Source organism: Perca flavescens, chromosome 18, assembly GCF_004354835.1.
Source record: "Perca flavescens isolate YP-PL-M2 chromosome 18, PFLA_1.0, whole genome shotgun sequence".
In the NCBI taxonomy this organism is placed as follows: Eukaryota; Metazoa; Chordata; class Actinopteri; order Perciformes; family Percidae; genus Perca; species Perca flavescens.
The window spans coordinates 20,022,043-20,044,611 of NC_041348.1; the positions used below are offsets into that span (position 1 = coordinate 20,022,043).

A 22,569-nucleotide genomic window follows, 5' to 3' on the forward strand; every position below is an offset into this window, starting at 1 on the left:
TTTGGCAACAATGACAAACAGTGTTGTTATGAATGTGCCTTACTGTATATGACGACACAGCTTGGGTTTCACAAATCATTCAGGCTGGTTTTTACTCTAAAAAATACTGAAGTGCTGTGAATATACAGTACTTTGAAGAAGTGGTCTGTAACTGTATGTACATAATATGGAGCATAAGGTGGTGGCAGGCTCTAATTAAACTTTTAAAAATGTATGTATTTTTGCCACTTTGGTGTCAACATTTATAATATTGTGTGATGTTTTTATTTAAGATAATATTTTTGGGCATTTCCACCTTTAATGGATAGGAAAGCTGAGAGAGAGAGGGGGGGGAAGGCATGCAGGAAACTGTCACAGGTCGGACTTGAACTCTGGACCTTCTGTGTCAAGGAATAAACCTCTACATATGTGTTAACTATGAACTAAGCTCATATGTGTGAGCTAACCATGCCACGTATTGGGTGAAGGTTTGTGAAGTAAAAATTATTTAGCTAGCAGACCTGTAGGCAGGATTTTAGAAATACTGGTCAAACCAAATTCCCCCAGTGCAACCCTTGAAATAACCAGACTGACTGTATACCAAAAACCCTCTACATTTGAATGTTTTTCATGTTGTTGTTGTTGTGGTTGTTGTTGTTGTTGTTGTTGTTGTTTTTTCATTTAACTGTTCAGATATATTTTCAGCACATTTCTTATTTCCGTAACAGGTTATTATGACAACTGTATGCCTATGAAGCACTTCTACCGGATGGTCTAATTGCTATATTTCAAAGAATTCTCTACATGGCCAGGAATATAATTCTGGTGGAGAAATTCTAACCTATTTTGTTTGCATTTAAAGAGTCACATTTAAAGACATTAACGATAAGGTAGATCACTTTCAGCCACCATGTGTAGTTTGCAGAGGTGGGCCGTCAGGGCCAGCAAGGCCTTCTCTGCTGGCCAAGAGGTTGTCAGAATCAGAAAATTATATTTTTTATAATTATATATATATTTCAAAGATATTCATATTTATTAATTGCATATGTATTTTACAAAGTCCGTTCCCACGAGTCTATTACCGTAATTGAATTGCTACTCTCTCCCTCGTGTTGTGTGGCTTCCAGTGCGTTTCATAAATTAGCGTTTTCATCAGATTCCCCCTCTTTGCTGTCACCGGGTGAAAAATCTACTCTGAGGCCCTCAGAATTTTGATCCCTGTGCTGTTTAAGCAAATAGGGACAACGTTGTTGATTGTCATATACTTTAGCCTATCAAATTTCGAGTTTTCTCTTTTGGGCGTATTCTTTGACAGGACAGAGCCTTCTAGCTGGCTCAGCCACCTACGTCGGTACTTTTCGGACCATTTAGTATACGGTGGCTGAGAAGCAAAACTAGCTAGCATCACATAACCGTAGCAGTATCGGTAGTTCAAGTTCATTTGGAATTTTAGATGTAAAGTTGTGTATGTGTGGTAGCATGTGTGTTGTTGAGCCCCAGCAGCTTAGCTGGAATTTGTGAGGAGGCCTGTTGATTCCTAATTGTGTTATTTGTTTTTTGCGCTTTGTGGTTGTCTTATCAGTAAATATGAAATGTTGTTGTGGGTTTGTTTTTGTTTATTTGGTAATTGCATTAATTTGGACTATATGTGATGCAGCATCCTGCCATACTGCGTAAAAGTGATGGCTTCAGTCAGCCTGTATTCATGTCTCTGCAATAGTAGGTTTTGAACCTTAAATCACTTTTTTCCACACAATAATGTCCTAGTGTCATGTTGATGTTATTCTAAGGTGGTTTAATTGCTGTAGAACAGTACTGAAGGCCTATGTGTAAAATACACGGCCCGCCACTGGTAGTTTGTCTGTAATTGAAGGAGATTAACTCCTTCTTACGTTGTAAAAATCCCTAGGAACAAAACCACAACATGACATCAGTGTTCTAAATGACAGCTCTCCTGCTGATTAAGTAACATTATTTAAAGATATATTATTATTATTATTATTATAGAATTACTCAAAGTTAACAATCAGCCACAGTAATGCATTATTGTGAAGGTGTTTTTGTGATAAAAATATATTAATGTTCCCATAAAATGCTGCAGTCTGAAGAGTCCTTAAAATCTTTCAGGTCTCCTGTCAACTAACCCTTAAGATACACTCATCCACACACAGAAACCCACACATACTTACATTTATAGGATCATCTGGAATAATATTTTATGATAACAGGCTTGACCCCTAGCAGAGGAGGAAAGTGGCCTATTGGCTGTTCTCAATAGGGGGGAGGCAAGGAAGGGAGTAAGAAAAGTATCAGCCCCCGCCAGGGTCTGTGTTAATATTTGGCACAGATTTAGACAAGCAAGTAACCCCCATCTCTGACTTTCCCCCACTCCCTTTTATGTTTCGCAACAACTGAGGAAAAGCACCCAGCCCAGTGTCAGGTATCAGAGGGTTGCTGTAAGTCAGCTCTCATTTAATGCAGCTGTAAAGAAAACAAACATTGGGCAAGAGGACTTCCAGGAACTTGAGAGGAACGCAGAGTTGTTTTGCTGTTTAGATCCCTCCAGACTGACATGAGAAAGAGATTTATCCCCTGGAGCGAGTCCAAGGTTTAATTTGTTCATGCACAAGCGCTCACACACACACACACAGGGTTTTGGAAAACCTTGGCAGGATAATTTGTGAATTAACATCACATGTAAGGCACGCGAGAGCTGTAACATTTTCCCCGCTGGGCTAAAAATTCCTCTCATGGCTATATGAGCTGTTAACAGCAGCCCTGTGCTGCCACAGCACTCGTGAAATGTATGTACCTCTAATACTTTCATACTTTTACAGCAGTAAAACCATTTAAGACCAGGACATGGAAAGGGTGTAGAGCCTCACCAAGCTTTATTTACATGCGCACCATTTCTTATACAAACTAGATTACAATTCAAAATGGAATACACAGGAAAAATACCCACTAACATCAAGTCGAGAAGAAGCAAGATTAATAAAGGGCAAAATTCAAAGGGCAAAGTTCAGAGGGAGTTTGGATGGGAGCTGGCCTGGGCCTCGAAACAAGGATGGAAAGGGTCCAAGAAAAGATAATGAAAAGGAAACGCCCAAGAGATGATTAAGGTATCTAGTGGTATGTTTCTTCTATTTTTTGCTTTTCTTAGCTTTAAAGTTGCACGTGTTGTGCTGCAGGTGTGTGTGTGTTGGGCACAAGAGGAGATAATCTGTGCCTGAAAGAAGCAGTAGTGCTGAGTGGTTGTGTGGAAGGCCTGCTCCACTACGACAAAGTGTAAACTATCTCCCCAAAGAGCCAAAACATTTTACACTGAACAAAACTGTACAAAATGTAAGGAACACCTTCCTGCGATTGAGATTTGCAGTTGATCAAGGATCAATAACCCTTCTTTAAATAAAAAAGGATTACAGGGTTCCCTGGATTTACCTTGTCAGTCTTCTTCACAGGAGGAGTAAAGTGCTCCTAATACTTAGTATGGTCAGTGTAGTTGAATTCAAATGCTTAGCAATTCAGGTGATGGCTCAGGATTCCCCCTCCCAAAAGACATGTGAAAATGCTCTGGACATTTTTAGACAAGTGTGTAGGAAATTCCAGCTTGTTGTCAGTTGACCAAAACAATGACTTTAACCACATCAAAGTTATGACCAAACGCTCACTGAGAGCACCAGGACATGAACCTGCTGTACTCCACATGGAATAAAACAAGTGAAGCTGAGGAACGTCCGTTAAAGAGGCTTTCCCTGTGTCTGCCACAATGTGTACACACACTCCTAATAATTAACCCATTAATGCGGGAGGATGGTGCAAGTTCTGCTCTGTAAAGCCCTGATTTTAAAAATAGACAGTGTGTGTGTGTGTTTGAGTGCTGAAGACACAGGGTTTCTCTGTGTATTACAATTTCTGTCGCAGGACGGCACCATTGGAAGGGTCTAAGGGTACAGCTAGGTCATGCACTAAACCTCAGATAGCACAGTAGATCATTCTAGCCAACCATGCACATATTCTTCTGCCTTGGCCTCAAAGTGATATACACACATCTGTACACTATTATACACAGCAGGGCATACACTTCATATCGCTACCCCAGACAGAGAAGAGATACCAGGGTGTCCAGATGCTACAACAATGGTGCTTTCCACCATTTTCCAAATCTGGTTCAACAATTAATTAGCTGGTAACAGTGTTCCCTCCCACCGGGCGTGTAACGTTGTTCATTATTTCTTCAACTTTACCTTCAGAGGTATCACAAAATCCAAGGGTCAAGGGTCAAGTACTACATGAGTATATAAGTACAAACAGTGAGTATATATGCATTTCACACAATTCATAATGCATAAATACAAACATGCATACAGTCTGCTGTGCTGTATGCACCATGATGGGTTAGTGAGGGATTACACGTTCCCGTGAGATTAATTCAACAGAAATAAACTCCACAGATAAGCACGCACGCACGCACGCACGCACGCACGCACGCACACTCACGCACACACACACACAGACACACACACACACACATTAACATGTACTCAGGAGATAGAGGAAGTCACCTGCAGGAGCACGAGGTGTGTCCATGAGGGGATGTGTGTATGTGTTACACAAGCCCGACAAGAGAAAGAAAACAACAAAACAATGACAGAAAATAACAGACCGCGTGAAGTCTTAATCCTGAAATTTATCTTCCTTCTTCATCTTGACGGCCAAAAGTTCACAGGTTACAAGTTCACAAACACAAAGCATTACTGTTTTTTTATCAAGAAATGTTAAAATACTATTAGAATGTGACTTGATGTTACTTAAAAGGGAAGCAAGCCTCCCTTTTCCCCCCTGAGTGATTCTATATATGCATAAGAAGCCCCACAAGCTCATGACAAGAAAACAGCAGAGTTTAACACAAATCCCTGGTATTATTTCTTCTATCTATGTGTGTGCATGTGTGTGTATGTGCTGTGATTTGGCTGCCAGCATATCCTACTATTTGTTTCAAGTAATTTGGCAATATACAGAGATAGCTTATTGTTTTTATTCGAGAAACAAATGGCTTCTAGAGGAATGAGCCTAAAACCCTGCTCCTCTCACCCCCCGCCGCCGCTGCCGTCTACAGGTTCAACCCCGCTGTGCTACAAGTGGCTGCAGCTTTGGGTTTCTGCAGGTCGTGGGTAAAAACGGAAACTATACGAACAAACAAAATGCACAGCTTGCTCTCAGGGCAGGATTCAACACTGTTTTCATAGCACCTGTAATGGTGTGGACATGTTCACAACCCTAGGACACAGGTATCTATTTTGGCTACATATATGCAGTGATAAACGACCTCAACAGAAGTCACCAGAAGTTAAGAAATCTAAGAAAAGACAGACAAGATCTTACCTCCTCTGGAACTTTACACTGCCCTGCACTGTACAAATATCCGTAACAGAGATGTACTTCCTCTAGTCTTTTTTCATATTTTTGAATATAGTTAGATATACACACAAGATAGCAAATATTGTTGTAATATTCAGCTAATTGTAATATAACCCTTTTAATTGATTTCAAGCAATTCGTATGAATAAAACTGGAAGTGCATGGCATTAAATTGAGAATATTTAATTTCTAAGGGTTCGGAGGTCTTGCAAACTGGGGCAAAGGGTAGGTTAGTCTGTTTGTGTGTTTGCATGTACTGTATGTGTGGCCACTCAGCCAGTAAGATACTCAATTTCCAGCTTTTCATTTCATCAATACAACAATTCTTTTTGTAAAGACATTTATGATGCAGAAATTATTATGATAAAACAGGAAATCCCAAAAAACAAACACTGAACATTTAAAATCACTAAGTGAGAACAGAGGGAAATTCTTTTTTCAACATAACATCCCAGGAAACCCCTGAATCAGATTTACAACACATCTTGATTTTTTCACTTTAGTCTTTTTCTTTTGTCTTCAACGGGAACAACTGCATCGTGCACTCCTTCAATCTTTGCGTGATATTTAGTCGTTGTATTCCACCTGAAACCCCTTCTGATAAAGCAGTATCTCTTTGAAATCAACAGACTGGGTGTCAAAGGAAAATTGCATAATTCTAAGATTTGTGAGTTTGACATAGCTTTCTTTTTTGTTGTTGATAGGATGCTTTGAGGGCTGATGTGCAGTATCTCTACAGTCTGTCGGATTGTTCATGGTTCACCAGTGTGGGAGCGAAGGTAAAGCTCTCGAGAGGAAGTCTTCTTCTGTAAACACAGGGTTCGTATTTTACGTTGTGCTGATGGCAGGTTTGGCAAAAAGGATGTTGTGTGTCTGATCTTCTCTTGCACTACACAGTTCAGACCTGGAGAGATAAAGGACGAGATGATTATGTCTCAGTGCTGTACTAAAAGCAAGGAAAAATCTCTTCTGTTCTGAAGTCAAATGTTTCTATTACGGATACACTGAGCAGATCGGGTATTGTTTACCAATCCACCTTTTGTTGTTCCATGCTCATTTGCAGCAGTAGACTGCTTAAAGTTCACACTGGTACTTCCTGTATTTGCTTCACACTAAATGCATTTTAATGTGAAGGCAGAGGTAGACCTTTGCTGTGAAACCAGAAGTGTTGACCGTAACCTTTGCGGTTAGCTAACGTTCCAAAGATTTACTCCATAAACAGGGAAAATAAAGACTTTTTTGCACTTTTTGTGGGGACATCATTTTGAAACTTTGCATGGATATAATACATTTTAATACATGTTGAAAAATCTTGTTAAATAAGAACAGTCCAGGAAATGAGGACTGATATATAGACAACTGCAGTTGGAAAAAACTAGTGTAGAGCAGTTGTAGTGGGTCAGTGTAAAGATGCAGAGGCATGCAATTTCAGTGAGAGAACTTTTCTGTGGGATTTACAGGACAACGAGTGCAGCATGGACTCTAGTTATTACAACAGCTCAGTGCTTTTTCTTCATGTCTGTATCTGTTAATAACATCAGTCATTCTACAGCAAGATAAACCTTCAAAACAATATAGATAATAATGATGATATAGATGATTTTCACAAGCCTAGAAAGCATCTTGGTGTATGAATGTTTACACTTATAGTACACTGTCATGTTAGCTTACAGAGATCTTAATCGGTTCTGCACAGAGACCTTTACAGATTTTACATTTTAGAAAAAAAGAGCACTAGTATCGGATCTGTTCTTGGCAATTGGCTGTACACTGAGTTCAGGTGTCAGAATCGGGAGAGAAAAGGTTGGATCAGTTCATCCTTATTTCCTTCATCTAAATATGATCACTTTGCTTAAATGCTACATGATTTACACCCATGTATAAAACACTCAAACATACACACCTGCTCTGCTCCTCTCTCCTGACCCTCTCATCCAGGTACCCAGCTCTGAGAGTTCTGCTTGGTGCTCTTGAAGTTGCCAACCCCGTTCATGTTGGCCAGAGAGTCAAAGTTAAAGTCCAGGCCATCTGCGTCCATCAGCTCATTCCTGATGATGGAGTCCATATCACACTCCAGGCTGCTGTTGAACATGTCCAGGTCCAGATCTGCAGGAAAACGGTCCTGGCAGATCCCTCCGCTGCCGCTAACTGTTCCGTTTAGGAAGATCGAGGTGTCAATCTGCATGGAAGAGGAACCATTTCCTCCCAAGGGTGAGAGTAGGAGCTGCTGCTTGGCATTAGCAAGAGCGTTAGCCTCGTTGGCTAGGTTCAGGCCTCCGTTTAAAGGCCTTAGGGAACTCTGGTTGTGGTTGTTACTTTGCAGTATCTCCCCTTGGCTGCCCTGAAGTCCTCCAGTGGTCCCAAAGGTCATTACGGGATCATTACGGAGCATGAGTCCACGGCGAGAGTTCTTGGAAATGACCGCTGCGGCGCTGGCCTGTGACATCAGTGGGTCGGACTGGGTCATCATGACATCACTGTGGCTGTGGCTGTCAGAGTTGAGCAGGTCTTGTAGTGTCTGACTGCCAAAGCGAGACAGACTGATTGTGGAGAAAGAGGTCTGCTTGTTCTCCTGGATAGTCTGCATCGGGGATGGACGCAGAGAGGAGACCGTCGTGTGGGGGCCAAAGATGGAGTTACTGTAACCATTAACTCCACCGTTAGAAGAAGAGTTAGTGGAGGGAGAGGAGGTGGAGGAAGGTGAGCATAGCCCGTTGGGTTTGGACCCAAAATTGAACCCTAAGGAACCATTTGGAGCGGTGGGTACTGAGACGGTTGGCACCAGGTTGATGTTATCCAGCAACTCATCCATCAGGTCATCTGTGAGTCCGTCATTCAGGTTCATTGTACCTGCCAGGTCTGCCAAGCGGGGCAGCTCAGGCGGCACAGCCTTCCCGTTGGTTGTGGCGTTGCTGGGAGACAGCGCTCTGCCAGGGCTGGAGTAGAGCATAGGCGAGAGAGGAGGCTCGTCATCGGGCACCTCGTCCAGCTCAGGGTTGGCCAGAATGGGTGAGAGGCGACCGCTCAGTGTGCTGGCGTTGGAATTAGTACGGGAGCGGAAGTCTGTCCAGGCGTCCAGCTCCTCGCTGCTGCGTGACGTTGGGCTTCCAGGCCACTTGGAAAGACCTGAAGGACTGTCTCCGCCGCCTTCTCCACCTGCAGCGGCTGCTGCCTGCAGAGCTGCCTTCTTCTTGGCAGCACGGCCACGGGCTGACTTAGTGTACTTGTTACTGTTGTCCATGGAGACTGCACGGCGGCGAGGAGCCTTGCCACCCTTCCCTCCCTCTGGGTTGATCATCCACCAGGAACTCTTCCCTGTTCCCTCGTTCTGGACACGGATAAAGCGGCTGTGGAGGGAAAGATTGTGCCGGATGGAGTTCTGTAACGCAAAGGAAAGAAAGAGAAGAGACTGTGTTGAGTGATGTGTGTAAAATCCCTTTGAAACAATTACTCAAACAATGACTGGCATCAATATTGAGTTGTTGTATTCTTTCTTTGCTTTTACCAATACAACATTTAATGAATACCTCTCTTTAAGTCCAACAACACTGATCCATAAACCACCCACTACTACTGATTCTGCCGCAACGTAAACAGTTGCTCTGGTGACTAGACACACAACAAAGCAAAAATTATATTGTTTCAATTGTTCATCCACTAAATACAGACACGAATTAGCACATTAGCGCTGATGTCTGCATTGTTCCCCTGTAGCTTTTGTGTTGTGGGTATAAAGGACAAAACAGAGACAGTGGTCTATAATCAAGCGTCTCCTCATTTATGAATGACACACACTGTGTTGCTGAAGGAGCTTATTTTATGTCAGATCATGTGTGTTTGTGCGTGCCTGTGTGTGAGTCTTGTCTGGGTTATATTGATCAACTCGAGCCCTAAAGGCTCATTGTGATGGAACTGGTGCACATGACGGCCCCTGCTACTGATCAAGAGTTTTATTCACAACAGAGATGTATGTACACATTACAAGGCCCAAACTGCCATATACCACCCCTGTTGAATCAAATTTTGCTTCACTGTCACATTCTCAAATATCAACTCAGAGTATCAAGACATAACTATAAACCTTTTGCATTTTAAGGAATTAGTATTTATGATAATGACCTTTTTGATTTGACTTTTGTCTCAAGCATTTATTACATTTCTTCTTCCCCTTGTTCCTCCTTTTTTTGTGCCCCGCAACCTACTGAAGGCCTCGTTGAATTCATTATTTTGCCTCCGTCTCCTTCTCTGTCCATACCCCCTTCCTCTTCCGCAGTTTCTGTTGTTTCACAAACACACAGTTCTTATGGGCCCTGAGGGATTCTGGGGCTATGTTATATCCTCTCATATAAACAACCCAACCGCCATCCACAACATACACATACCTCTCTGTTTTCCTCCCGTGTATATTTTTACTCCCTAAAACAGGACAGATTTCTGGGTTCCAAAAGGCGAGGGCCAAAATCTTCAAGTTTTTGTGGGAATCACAATATTGTTTTCCATGAAGCAATCCCGTCTTTCCTGGGCAACAGTTTACAGACAATTTGGTTTGGATTGTTATTCTGGTCAAAGGCAGTTCAATCAGAGAGGAGAAAGAGAAGCTTAAGTTACCGTTCTAAATGCTACGTTGGCAGAGTAAGTTTGATCTCTGGGGCCTAAACTGAACCTACGACCGTGTGTGTGTGTGTGTGTGTGTGTGTGTGTGTGTGTGTGTGTGTGTGTGTGTGTGTGTGTGTGTGTGTGTGTGTGTGTGTGTGTGTGTGTGTGTGTGTGTGTGTGTGTGTGTGTGTGTGTGTGTGTGTGTGTATTTGAGTATGTACAGTACAGGCCAAACGTTTGGACACACCTTCTCATTCAATGCGTTTCCTTTTTATTTTCATGCCTATTTACATTGTAGATTCTCACGGAAGGCATCAAAACTATGAATGAACACATATGGAATTATGTACTTAACAAAAAAGTGTGAAATAACTGAAAACATGTCTTATATTTTAGATTCTTCAAAGTAGCCACCCTTTGCTTTTTTATTAATAAGGGAAATAATTCCACTAATTAACCCTGACAAAGCACACCTGTGAAGTGAAAACCATTTCAGGTGACTACCTCATGAAGCTCATTGAGAGAACACCAAGGGTTTGCAGAGTTATCAAAAAAAGCAAAGGGTGGCTACTTTGAAGAATCTAAAATATAAGACATGTTTTCAGTTATTTCACACTTTTTTGTTAAGTACATAATTCCATATGTGTTCATTCATAGTTTTGATGCCTTCAGTGAGAATCTACAATGTAAATAGTCATGAAAATAAAGAAACACATTGAATGAGAAGGTGTGTCCAAACTTTTGGCCTGTACTGTATGTGTGTGTTTGTGCCAGCTGGTTTTGCATTTGCAGGCCCTTGAATGTTTTGCAATTGGAAATGCAAAAGTTCTTTCTGCAGGACTGTATGCTTTTTGTGAAGACTGCTGTGCATTAGCAATAGCATAAAAAGTGTAATCATGAATGGTGTGTGTATGTGAATGTGAAGGCCTGTTTCCCAAGTGTGTGTGTGTGTGTGTGTGTGTGTGTGTGTGTGTGTGTACTGTGCAATGAGGTAAGATGAGAAGAGATACCAAGGAGACCAGTGTTTATCCTCTAACAGCATCTCTCGAGGCATGACGTAATGCTTCTTTTTTACAAAACATTTTATACACACACGCACACTAAATGTTTCCAGCTGCTGTAAATACTAGCAGAAGATAGACTTTGTAAAGGAAAAAGAGAACATTTGGAGGGATGAAAGACAGCAGAATGAATGGAATGTGAGTTTTCTTCTGCCGCTGCTAGCACCTTACACTTCATCAATCCTTCCTACACCAGCTTTATCCCTGCACCTCCCCACTTCCTCCACCCAACAAAGCCACTTGTTTAATGTTTCTCTTTTCCGTGCAACTGCTCGTATCCTTCAAATGTCAGGTGAGATATTTCTAACTCTGTGTGATGGAGCAGCAATAAAAGGAAACAGGGCATCTTCAACAGAAGCACGGACAGTGATAAAAAGGAAAAAAGGTGTCAAGTAAAAGATGTATGAGTGATGACGAGAAAGAGGGCGAGAGAGAATGATTGCAAGATGAAAGAGAGAAAACTGGGCCTGCTATGTATCAGTGCTACATGTGATGTATGCATAGTACATAGTAGTAGTAGACCCTCCCACATACTCTCCTCACAGACCCTGTACTGATTATCCCGGTTATTCTGGATCATTTCCAAGATCTCCAATATATATTTTATGCAAAGACACATTTTTAAAATGTAATTTTCCATAGCTCAAAGCACCACAAACTAAATTGTGTTCACCTCAAAGGTATTGGGATGGAGCAGACGCAAATCATATTATTTAACCTCCCAGGAGTTCATTAAACTACTCTTAAATCACACCTGAGTTTGATAACAGCCTTAATACGTCACTAAATGTTACTGAACCCTGGGGGCGCAGATGTGGAAAAAAAAGTCTCCAAAGGCTCTGTGTGTACAAAATATTAGGAAATGTTTTATAATACACACAGGGCAGTTTCTTCTTTTGTGCAATCTAAATTGCATCCCCTCCCTTCATAACTAAAAAGATGCAATAGCTAAAATCAATACGGCATTATCTGTAGCAGCGCTTCAAGTGTGATTAAATAAACATGACTATTTCATGTGTTGTTATTTGCAGAATGTATGCACTCAATGTTTTCAGTGTATATGTCACATCGCAGTGTGAGCGGGATACTGTATACTTACTACTGTAGCTCCTCTGGGGTATTCCCAAAGCCCATTAATAATAGAAACAGCTCACTGATACAGCAGCTCTGATTCATAACTCCTACTATGCAGCGACAAGAGCTAAATAACACACATGCACTAACACAGCTTGCAGCAACAACCTTCCAAGAGATAATGACGCTGTTAACACTGCCCGGCTAATTTTAGGGAATTTTGTTGATTTGTTTTTTTTCTTTCTCAACCTTATTTTTCTGTCTATTTTTCTGTTTTTGTACCATCTGCCTCATTCTCTCTCAATTGAGCGTTTTTCTCAGAGATCTAAATGAACACATCTGGGCCCGTTTCACGTTTCACAAACTTGATCTTTGATGATTGATACCACTCATATCTTTAGGTAAAATATGAAGCTACAGCCAGTAGCCGGTTATCTTAGCTTAGCATACAGACTGGAAACAGGGTTAACTGGTTGTCTTGCAACCTCAAAGTAACATCTGCAGGAAGACACTGTGAACGGCCAAGAAATATTTTTTGTACAAAATAAAACATTAATATGTAATTATTGTTGATGCTGGAAGTTTGATATTAACCATCAGAAAGAAACAAGTTCCCTCAGTTTCAAAATGTTGTGCTTAGCTAAGCTAACTCGCTTCTAGCTTTGATTCTCTGCCCGAACCCAACCGGGTCCCGGTTTGCACAAATTTCTCTTTTTTTTTTTTATTTGAGATCGGAGCGGTCCCGACGTCCTTCCGAGCAGACGAGAGCAGTCTTAACACACCACACACGGCAGGAATATCTGATCAGATTATTTTACGATAATCGGAGCATCCTTAAGATTGTCGGGAGGGGTGAATCGGGGCTAAAATCGGCCTAATTATCCTGCCGTCTGAACCAGGCTTAACTCTCGACATGAAAGCAAATACATGTATATCCCCAAATTTCAAACTATTCCTTTAACCAAAGTAGATTTGTTTTAGCTGGTCTAAACTGGTCTACGAAACACTGGGTCAACAGATTATTATATAATATTATTACGGTTATCTAGATTCACCAGTGTTCCATTTTTTAAACAAACTGACCCAAAGATAGCCTGATGAACCTGAACTTGCTTCGTGAGACAGGCTCCAGCTGTGTGTGTGTGTGTGTGTGTGTGTGTGTGTGTGTGTGTGTGTGTGTGCCAGCTGCAGCCAAAGCTTAGGAACACAGAGGCCTTTTTGTCCGTCAGCAACATGTGGGTACAATTAATCACTGTCAGCAACCACGCTAGGAATCTCGCTCTCTTTTCCCTCATTATTCTAATTTTTGAAGGTGCGTAGGTGGGAACTCAAATATTTGAAATTATGTCAATGTGAATGTAGAAGGTGTGTGTACGTTACATTTTTAAGTAGGCATTTTAAGGAGATTGTATGTCTACTGTGAGGGAATTAGATCATTTTAATACCATAGATGCATGTTGTAAAAGTATAGAAATGAAAACCTCAGACCCCTGAGGTTACTTGGGAAGCAGGTTCCTCTGATTGGTGCAGATGATTCTAAGAGTGCTTTCTAGTTGGTTGTAGCCATCCTAGCTTCAGCATTGGTGATTGGTGGAGTGAAATTGGCTTGCGTAGCCAGGCAGTACAGAAAAGGGAGGGTCTGCATGGTGTTGCAAGTGTATTTCATCACCCAGCTACAGCACATATCTAAACTCAAATATATATGAACACACACACACACACACGCACACGCACACACACAGCTCATGTGTTGTGCTACAGCAAAGCATTGGGTCACAGGGTTACAGTGTCACGGAGCCAGTAGACAACAATGTGTCAAAGGTCAAAGTGCTTTGAGGTTATAGCTTTCGCCTCACACATGTTAGCTCCATCCCCTTGACCCTGCTACCACTGCTGTGATTGGACCAACTCTGTGACCTGAGCCTCACACCTCTAGTGTACTTTACCACCCTCTGACACAGTGTGTATGAGTCCTCGCCAAACATAACCACACTTTATCAGCCATTATGTAAACCAGCACTAATCTGAGTCTAATTTCAACAGTGACCGCTGCTGGGTCAAACGGACAAGTTCCGCAACATAAAGACGAGGGATTGACAATGGGCTATGGTGAAAATAATGCTTGTCTTGTCCTGAAGTGTGCTTCCTTTAGAGAATGGAAACTAGATTAAATTTGTGCAAATGGGTGACAGGTAGCATCCTAGTAAAAGAACCACAAATGCATTACAAAAATATAATAGACGGACAAGGATAAAGGAGCTCATGTTTTTTTTTTTTTTTTTTGAAATGAGAAAAACCTAAAGAAAGAGAGAGAGTCTGGCTAACTAGCACATTTATGTTTAGGAATTTGCACTGTCCCCCTTAAATAAGCCAATTAAACAATCAGTCAATAAATAAATAAAGAGACAAACAAGAGCCTAGGCCTAACATTTTTTTGCCACAAAATACATGTCATATTGTAAATGTAACTCGTATTTGGAAAACAGTGAACAACAAAACTGTAAAAATTCAATGTTTTTCTAATTGAAAAAGTAGCCTAATTATAATTGACAAAAGTTGTGGCAACAGGTGTACTGTATATATAAAACATACATGCATGCATTTAGAGACTATATACTCCCAAGTGGACACTTATTAGTTCTTCTGCTATATACTTTAATACTATACTACTTTCTGTCCGCTTAGGGGAAGTGTTTCAGACACACTTTCTTCTTTTCCCAAACTCCGGCCAATTGCCCTTCACATTTGATTGCCTTTACATTTTACGTTTTTCCAGTTTACTTTCCTAGCGCATGTGCATACGCAGTAGCCTGGCTCCGCCCTCCTACGTACTTCCACTCAATTTTCATTTTCCTTCAGTACACCGTCTGGGTTTGCGGTATATTCTTGGGTTTTCTCTGGCCAAATCTTTGGTGGTCCAATCAGCGAACAGAGGGAGTGGCTGAGAACCATGACCTTGAGGTTGTGCGCTAGTTTGAGTTGTAGTTCCGTAATGGCGGTGGAGAAAGATGCAAACGAAGCCATTCGGTCCATTGTGGCAACGCTGCCGAATATCCAGAAGTCAAAGCCCGAGCAAGAACAATCTTTGCTGAGTTTTGTCGGTGGCCATGATGTCGTGGCCCTCCTCCCTTCGGGGTTCGGGAAAAGTTAGATTTTCCAGCTCGCTCCGTTAGTGGTGAAGGAGGTGACTAAGGCGAACGCTAGCGATGCTAAGCTGATAGTTGTTGTTGACATACGTCACGACCAAACGGTAGTGATTGATTATGGCAGATCCAGAGTGGCTCTGGTCAGATCCAATAGTTTTAAACTTCAACAGAGTACCCGCCTTCAAGGAAGTTAACACTTGTCAATGGAGAGTGTTAACAAATTACAAATTAAATGTACGAGAGTCTGGTAGGACCAGGCTACATACGCAGAGGTTGTAATGCGGTCACAAATTGATCCCTCGCAGACACGTGGACACAGAAACCATGAAGTGGCCTCAGGTCGCAGAGGAGAGCAGTGAAAGTGTAGCAAGGTGGTGTGAGGTAAAGGCATCGATGACATGCAGGTCTTTGACACGTATAAGGCAGTTTATAAATAAACAGCATGGCTGGTCTGCGCTAACACTGCTGAGAGAGGACGGTTATTTATACTGTGACCCTACACTAACACAGAAATGCACACTCAGAAATGCACACACAGACATGCACGCACACACAGAAACACACAGACAGACACACAGACACACACAGACACACAGACACACAAACACACACAGGCTGCAGGTTCCAGCTGCCCTGAGCTCTGGACTGCAGACAGAACATTCCATTCTCTTCAATCATATGTGCGTTTCCCAGCCAGTGGCTGGGCGTCTCTCTCAGCTTGCGTGTGTTTAAGCTGTATTGGTGTGTGTGCACACTGGACGGGGATCTGGAGCTTCCTGTTACATCTCATCACTGCTTATATTTTTCTTTAAGGACACACACACACACACACACACACACACACACACACACACACACACACACACACACACACACACACACACACACACACACACACACACACACACACACACACACACACACACACACACAGCTTTTCAAGAGTTGTGACCTTGTTAAAATAGAAAAAAAGCCTGCTCTTGTCATCCCGAGACTTTACTACTGCAATGTCAACCTCTCTCTCTCTTTCTATCCTTCTCATCTGTCTCCCTCTCTTCTATCATTCTTTGCCTGCATGCAGTGTGTCTCGTGTTGTGTAAGGCCACATGCTCAAAGAACTCCTTGTTTACTCTTACATTTCCTCCAATCAGGTGGGAGAGTTAGCCAACCCAGCCCACCTCAAACAGCCAATCAGTGCAGGCCGGTACAAAGGCATGGTTAGTCACGTTACCGGAGTAAGGCTTCATTGGGTCAGTATTAGGGCTGCACAATATATTATCATCCCAATATCAACTTGCGCAATAAACACATTGCAAAAGGCACTCAGATATCGTTTGTATTAGTTGACAGAAAATATCAGCAGAAAACTGCACTCATTCCTTGTTAGTGCTGCCTGTTTATATTCAATTAAATGTTCAATTTGTTCAGTAACAGAAAGTTGGAAATGAGAACACTTCAATATCTGTTTATTTACCGTAAGTAATATCGTTATTGCGATATTTAACAACGTTATTGAATATCGCATATTTTCCTCATATCATGCAGCCAAAATTGGTATGTTTTGATCAGTGCTGGACAGTCCTCTCAGTTATTAGCATACTTTCACAGTGGAAAGTTAAGCACACACAAACTGGAAGGAAAATCAAAGATATGAAGAGCAAAAAGCAGCAGGGAAATCTATCACAAAATATTTTCATGATTTGGATACTGAAAAAACAACAAACGAATCTAATTTCTGTCATCCATGGAAAAAAAACCTATGAGCTCACAATGCATTCGGTGGTTGTTCACAAACACACTGTTCATTACAGCTCAGTATGTACATGCATGTACACTTTGCTTTGGGACAACACAGGACATCCCTGCTGGGTTTTATCAACCCAAGTTCCAGGACACGCCGTCCTTAAGCTACGAAGCATCTGTGCCTGCCAAGAATGCACATGCACACACGCACACGCGCACACATCTCCGCAAAGACAAAGACCACTCAGACCGAGATACAGAAGGAGAAACCAGCTTGCAAGAGAGTAAAGCAGCAGTAAATAAAGTAACTTACTGCTGTATGCGTCCACATTTTATTTGATAGCCTGCATAACCCATACTTACACTGTAATAAAGGAGCCTTCTCCCACATTGATGGTACAAAGGGATAGTTACTTTGGTCTCAATCTCGGAACACATCTGCTATCGCTCTGACAATGATTAAGCCTCAGGCGGCAACGGCCAATATTTCTGGTGTTCCGGTGTAGCCAGAGGAAATCTGGGCCAAAACTTCCTCTTCCACGCGTCATTGTTTACAGTCCAATAAGCAACCAGATCCAGGTCCAGAGGACATATCGGCTAATCTCTATAAGTTACAAAATAACACATTTAAAAAAATATATATATATTATAACCGTGGGTTCCGGGCTAGCATTTCGGCAAATGCATTTTGCCTCTTTTGCTCTCCACATGAACTGTGTACTTGCATGCGACCAAAGCACACTGAAAAGTGATTGGTCAATACTACTAGGGCTAAAAAACGGACTACAAATGAAAACCAGAATGCTTTTGATACCAAAGATCAATACCAATATTTTTATGACATTCTGTATTCATATGAAGTTATCTGTTTATAGAAATTACTTTGGTATATACATTAATGCAACATTTCCACTGAGTAGGGTTGGGTACCAAACTCTACCGTGGACCAATTCACTCTAAATCAAACAGTGCCAAATTTCGGTACCTGAGAGCGAGTAAGCACAAGCTTATCTGTCCTCTCTGCATGTTGACAGAGAGCGGAGCTCCGACACACACACACACACACACACACACACACACACACACACACACACACGCAGAGGTGTAGACGGAGCAAACTACGTCGGCTCTGCAGTTTTGTTTAAGTCAAAGTGAGTCCCGGCAATGCCGGTAAAGTGGTTGCAAGTTTGGTTACACTTTTCAAAACTTCACGCAGATGGCGTTAGCTGCAAAATGATATTAATGGCGAGCCGAAAGCAGTCGCGGTGCATTTACACTTCTTCTACCACAACAGTGGTTTCTATGTCCTGGTGACTGACTGACAGGGTGAGGTTGCAGTGCAAGGCAACTTTATTTCTATAGCACATTTCAGCAAGAAGGCAATTCAAAGTGCTTTACATAAAACATAACAGCAATTAAAAAACGGTCATGAAAATAATACAGGCTAAAATAGAATAATATACAAATATATTATATATAAGAAAAAAGTTACAGTGCAGTGTAAGAAATGAATAATTATTTGATTTAAAAGGTTGTAGGGATGGGTTTGGGAGGAGAGGGAGGTTTTTTTATTTTTATTTTTGTTTATTTTGTTTTGAGTGTAAAATGTTCTAAATAAATAACAAAATGTTCTAGGTAAATAGGTTTGGAATTATTTTTACAGAAATCTCAATCGCTTCATGGTATTGTATATATCATCATAATGTCTTACGCATATCCTACATGAATCATAACAGGAGCTCCTTTGAAAGAAAAATGTAAATTCCATCTGTCAAACTTTCGATCTGATATGAAAATGACAAATACACTCTAGGCATTACTGAAGGGAACTATAAGCCATCTGCCAGTCAATAAATACAACCAGAGGGAACATGCGCTTAATATTTTTGGTAATAAAGCAGCTGGTGGATTTAAAATATTGCATTTGCTGTGTGAAATGAATGTTGTTTGGGTTTGTCTGTGGGTTTAGTTGGCAGATCCTCTGCCCCGGCTTTATGAGGATACCACGGTGACTCGCAGCCTGCCCTTTTTAAGAACTTGAACTATTTCAACATCTGACGTCTAAAAATATAGAGGGACCAGAGGGCATGTCTGTAAGTGATGATTATCGTATTTATCCTGGCCTATGAGTGAGCTGATGACAAACACACTCTAATACACACACAGACTGAAAGCACAGTGTTGTGGTGGTGCATAAAGTACATAGAGACAAGGATACAAAGACAGGGGAGGCCAACCACCAAATGATCCCACTGGTATGCATTACAGAGCTTTTCTATGTGAGCAGGTGATTAATGAGACCTTCAAACTGTGTGTGTATGTGTGTGAGGGAGAATGAGAGGCATTGAGGGAGACAGAGCTAGATAAAGAGTATAGGGGGAAGACAGAGAGATAGAGAAGAAGAGGGCACCCTTACTATTAAGACTATCACGGTGTCTACATGATTAATTACATCTCTGTGTGATGCAAGCAGACCTGAGGAGTGCAGGGATAGAGGGAGAAGGGGGGGGAAGGGCAGAATCGTTCATAATTATCAGGAAGGGGAATGTTGCTATTCCTGTGGGAAGATATGGTGCGGGTGACAAGGAAAACATTTGGGAAATGAGCCTGCCATCTACACCTCAACACACAGACCTATTTCAAGGGCAATGGAGTAGAGAAGTGGGAGGATTTATTTTTGGCATTCAGGGTTTGAAAATAAAGTCCTGTTCATTTACAATGCCAAGTGACTGGCAGTTGGAGTACTTCCTAGACTTGAATGGGCATGAAAATCTCCTGGTTAAACCACAGAGCAACTGTGGTGAAAGAACTGGCTCAATGATAAAATATGCAAAAATATAAATCTATCTAATCCACACTTGTCACAGTTTTTCATGAGTATACAGTACAGGCCAAAAGTTTGGACACACCTTCTCATTCAATGCGTTTCCTTTTTATTTTCATGACTATTTACATTGTAGATTCTCACTGAAGGCATCAAAACTATGAATGAACACATATGGAATTATTTACTTAACAAAAAAGTTAGACATGTCTTAAAAAACATGTCTTATATTTTAGATTCTTCAAAGTAGCCACCCTTTGCTTTTTTATTAATAAGGGAAGAAATTCCACTAATTAACCCTGACAAAGCCCACCTGTGAAGTGAAAACCATTTCAGGTGACTACCTCATGAAGCTCATTGAGAGAACACCAAGGGTTTGCAGAGTTATCAAAAAAAGCAAAGGGTGGCTACTTTGAAGAATCTAAAATATAAGACATGTTTTCAGTTATTTCACATTTTTTTGTTAAGTACATAATTCCATATGTGTTCATTCATAGTTTTGATGCCTTCAGTGAGAATCTACAATGTAAATAGTCATGAAAATAAAGAAACACATTGAATGAGAAGGTATGTCCAAACTTTTGGCCTGTACTGTAGCTAATGTAGTTGCCTGACATCTCCATTCTTACTCCTGCCTACAAAGCTCTGATTGATTGATTCTTCCTTTAACCAGTAGAAATTGCCATCAATGAGCTTAACACCAGTATGATTTACCTGTTTAATTAATTTACTTTTGGATTCTGGATCAATTCTGGATCAACAGCATAACTATTAGGTGGCGTTTTCTGACATGCATGCTGGCATGTTCATAATAGCAATAGCCACTGAGGCTCATGGGTACTGTAGTCTAGTTGATGTGCCACAAGTAAGGCCAAAACATAACCTGATACCACTCTCTGATAGAGCACCATTTGTAAAAAGTTTAGAAGGGAGTATCTCACAGAGTTATTAATGTTAAATAAATAGTTTACTAATGTGACACACGTTCTTTGTTTCTATTTGGAAGAAATTTGACAATATCTTTAAAAAGAACTTTTAAAAGGCAAATTTTCCATTTCTCTACTCTATTGATGGGAAGCAAAAATGAAAATAATTCATGGAGAGTAAGACGATTTATTTCAATAGCGCAAGAAAAATTAGGAGAAGAAGAGATGTCCAGGTCAGAAGAAAGAGAAGGGGAGGGACAGAGGGAGGAAGTAAGGGAGGAGAGGATGGCATGCTGTTTTTATGTGCATAGTTTGGGTGAGGGGTTGACTGAGGTTTATTGCCTGCCTTAACACCACTCTGTGCATACTAGTATTTCCACTGAGGACCAGCTTGAGTAGGTAGATTTATGGATTGCACTGGGAATATGTAATAGACTTATGGAAGAGCTGTGCTACCTGGGATTTTTCTGGGGAGATTCAGGTATCAGCCTTTGTAACCGAGAATGGAGAGTTTTACTCATAATTTATCAATTATATTTGTCTCTCTCTCTCTCTCTCACACACACACACACACACACACACACACACACACACACACACACCCCTTTGGCACTTACTTTCCCTCTGTGCATTCCAATATGTCCACATGTAATTTATCATTACACTTGTCTACTTGATCTACCTTTGCTCTGATATGTGTGTGCCCCGTGGCTGAATCTAGGTCACAAGGACAGGACTTACTTTGGGTTGACTCATTTTCTTCTGTTCTTCTTCTACTAGTTGACATACGCGGTTTATTGACCTCTAAAACCCTCAATTAACTCCGCTGAAGGTGAGCTATGATCTCATTGAGTGATTATAGCGATAATAGCATTACACATAATAATGTCGGCTAACTAAACAGTAGGCTGCAAATCTAGATTGAGATTTGCGTGTTTGGAACCAATGACGTGCCGGTTGTTGTTTTGAATGTGTGCATTTGTGCGTGTTATGTGTGTGTATGTTTTGGTTTTGGTGCAGTGGTGGAGTTCACATCTGGGCCGGATTAGTGTCAAGGCCCCGCTGGTGTTCATGGGGCTCTTCGCTCTAATGGTGCTAAAAACAGATACAGTGTACACACACACACACACACACACACACACACACACACACACACACACACACACACACACACACACACACACACACACACAATTTCTGAGATGTCAGAAACGGCAGGAAACACTTTTTTTTTTTTTTAACAAACCTCCAAGTTAACCAAACTTATTTTGACCACAAACTGTCCACTAACTGTCCACTGTAAACATCATCACCATCTCAGTTGACAGACAGAATTTGACCCACCACACCCACTGTAGTTTGTTCGCACCCTTTCTGTACATCTAAATTAATGTAGTTTAGGTAATCTAGATTAGATAAGATTAAATTGCAATAAACCAGAAATGTTCCTTTTAGTTGTAAACTAAAACGGAAGTTGCTGGTCTTTAGTCTTTGTCATTTTCAAGATTTATACCAGTTTGACTGTTAAACCCACTGGTTTAATACTGAGCTATTAGAGCAAGTGAGAGCACTTATGAAGAAAATTGGATTTTGTTTTCTTTCAATCTGTCGCTCAGGCTCAGAATCTATAGGTCAGTTTCACTTGCCTGACCCCAACTACCCAGCACCTCTACACTAGAAAGTGTTTCTGTTTAACCGTGTGTGTGTGTGTGTGTGTGTGTGTGTGTGTTTGTGTGTGCCTCATTCTCTGCTGATGTCAGCACTTTCAGGCCCGTCAGCCCTTTTCCTCCTACACACCA

At 41.2% G+C, this 22,569-nt stretch overlaps 1 protein-coding gene across 1 annotated transcript in view; it reads right to left on the minus strand.

Annotated features, from left to right (window-relative positions):
* Nucleotides 1-2,844: 2,844 nt before the first annotated feature.
* The window catches only part of foxo3b (forkhead box O3b), a 47,299-nt gene continuing 27,574 nt past the window's right edge, over nt 2,845-22,569 (minus strand). The window contains exons 3-4 of the mRNA XM_028605626.1: nt 7,304-8,779; nt 2,845-6,304 (exon numbers count right to left, since the gene is read on the minus strand). Coding sequence (XP_028461427.1) covers nt 7,331-8,779 — 1,449 coding nt within the window. The 3' untranslated portion in view covers nt 2,845-6,304; nt 7,304-7,330. The remainder of the gene's footprint in view (nt 6,305-7,303; nt 8,780-22,569) is intronic.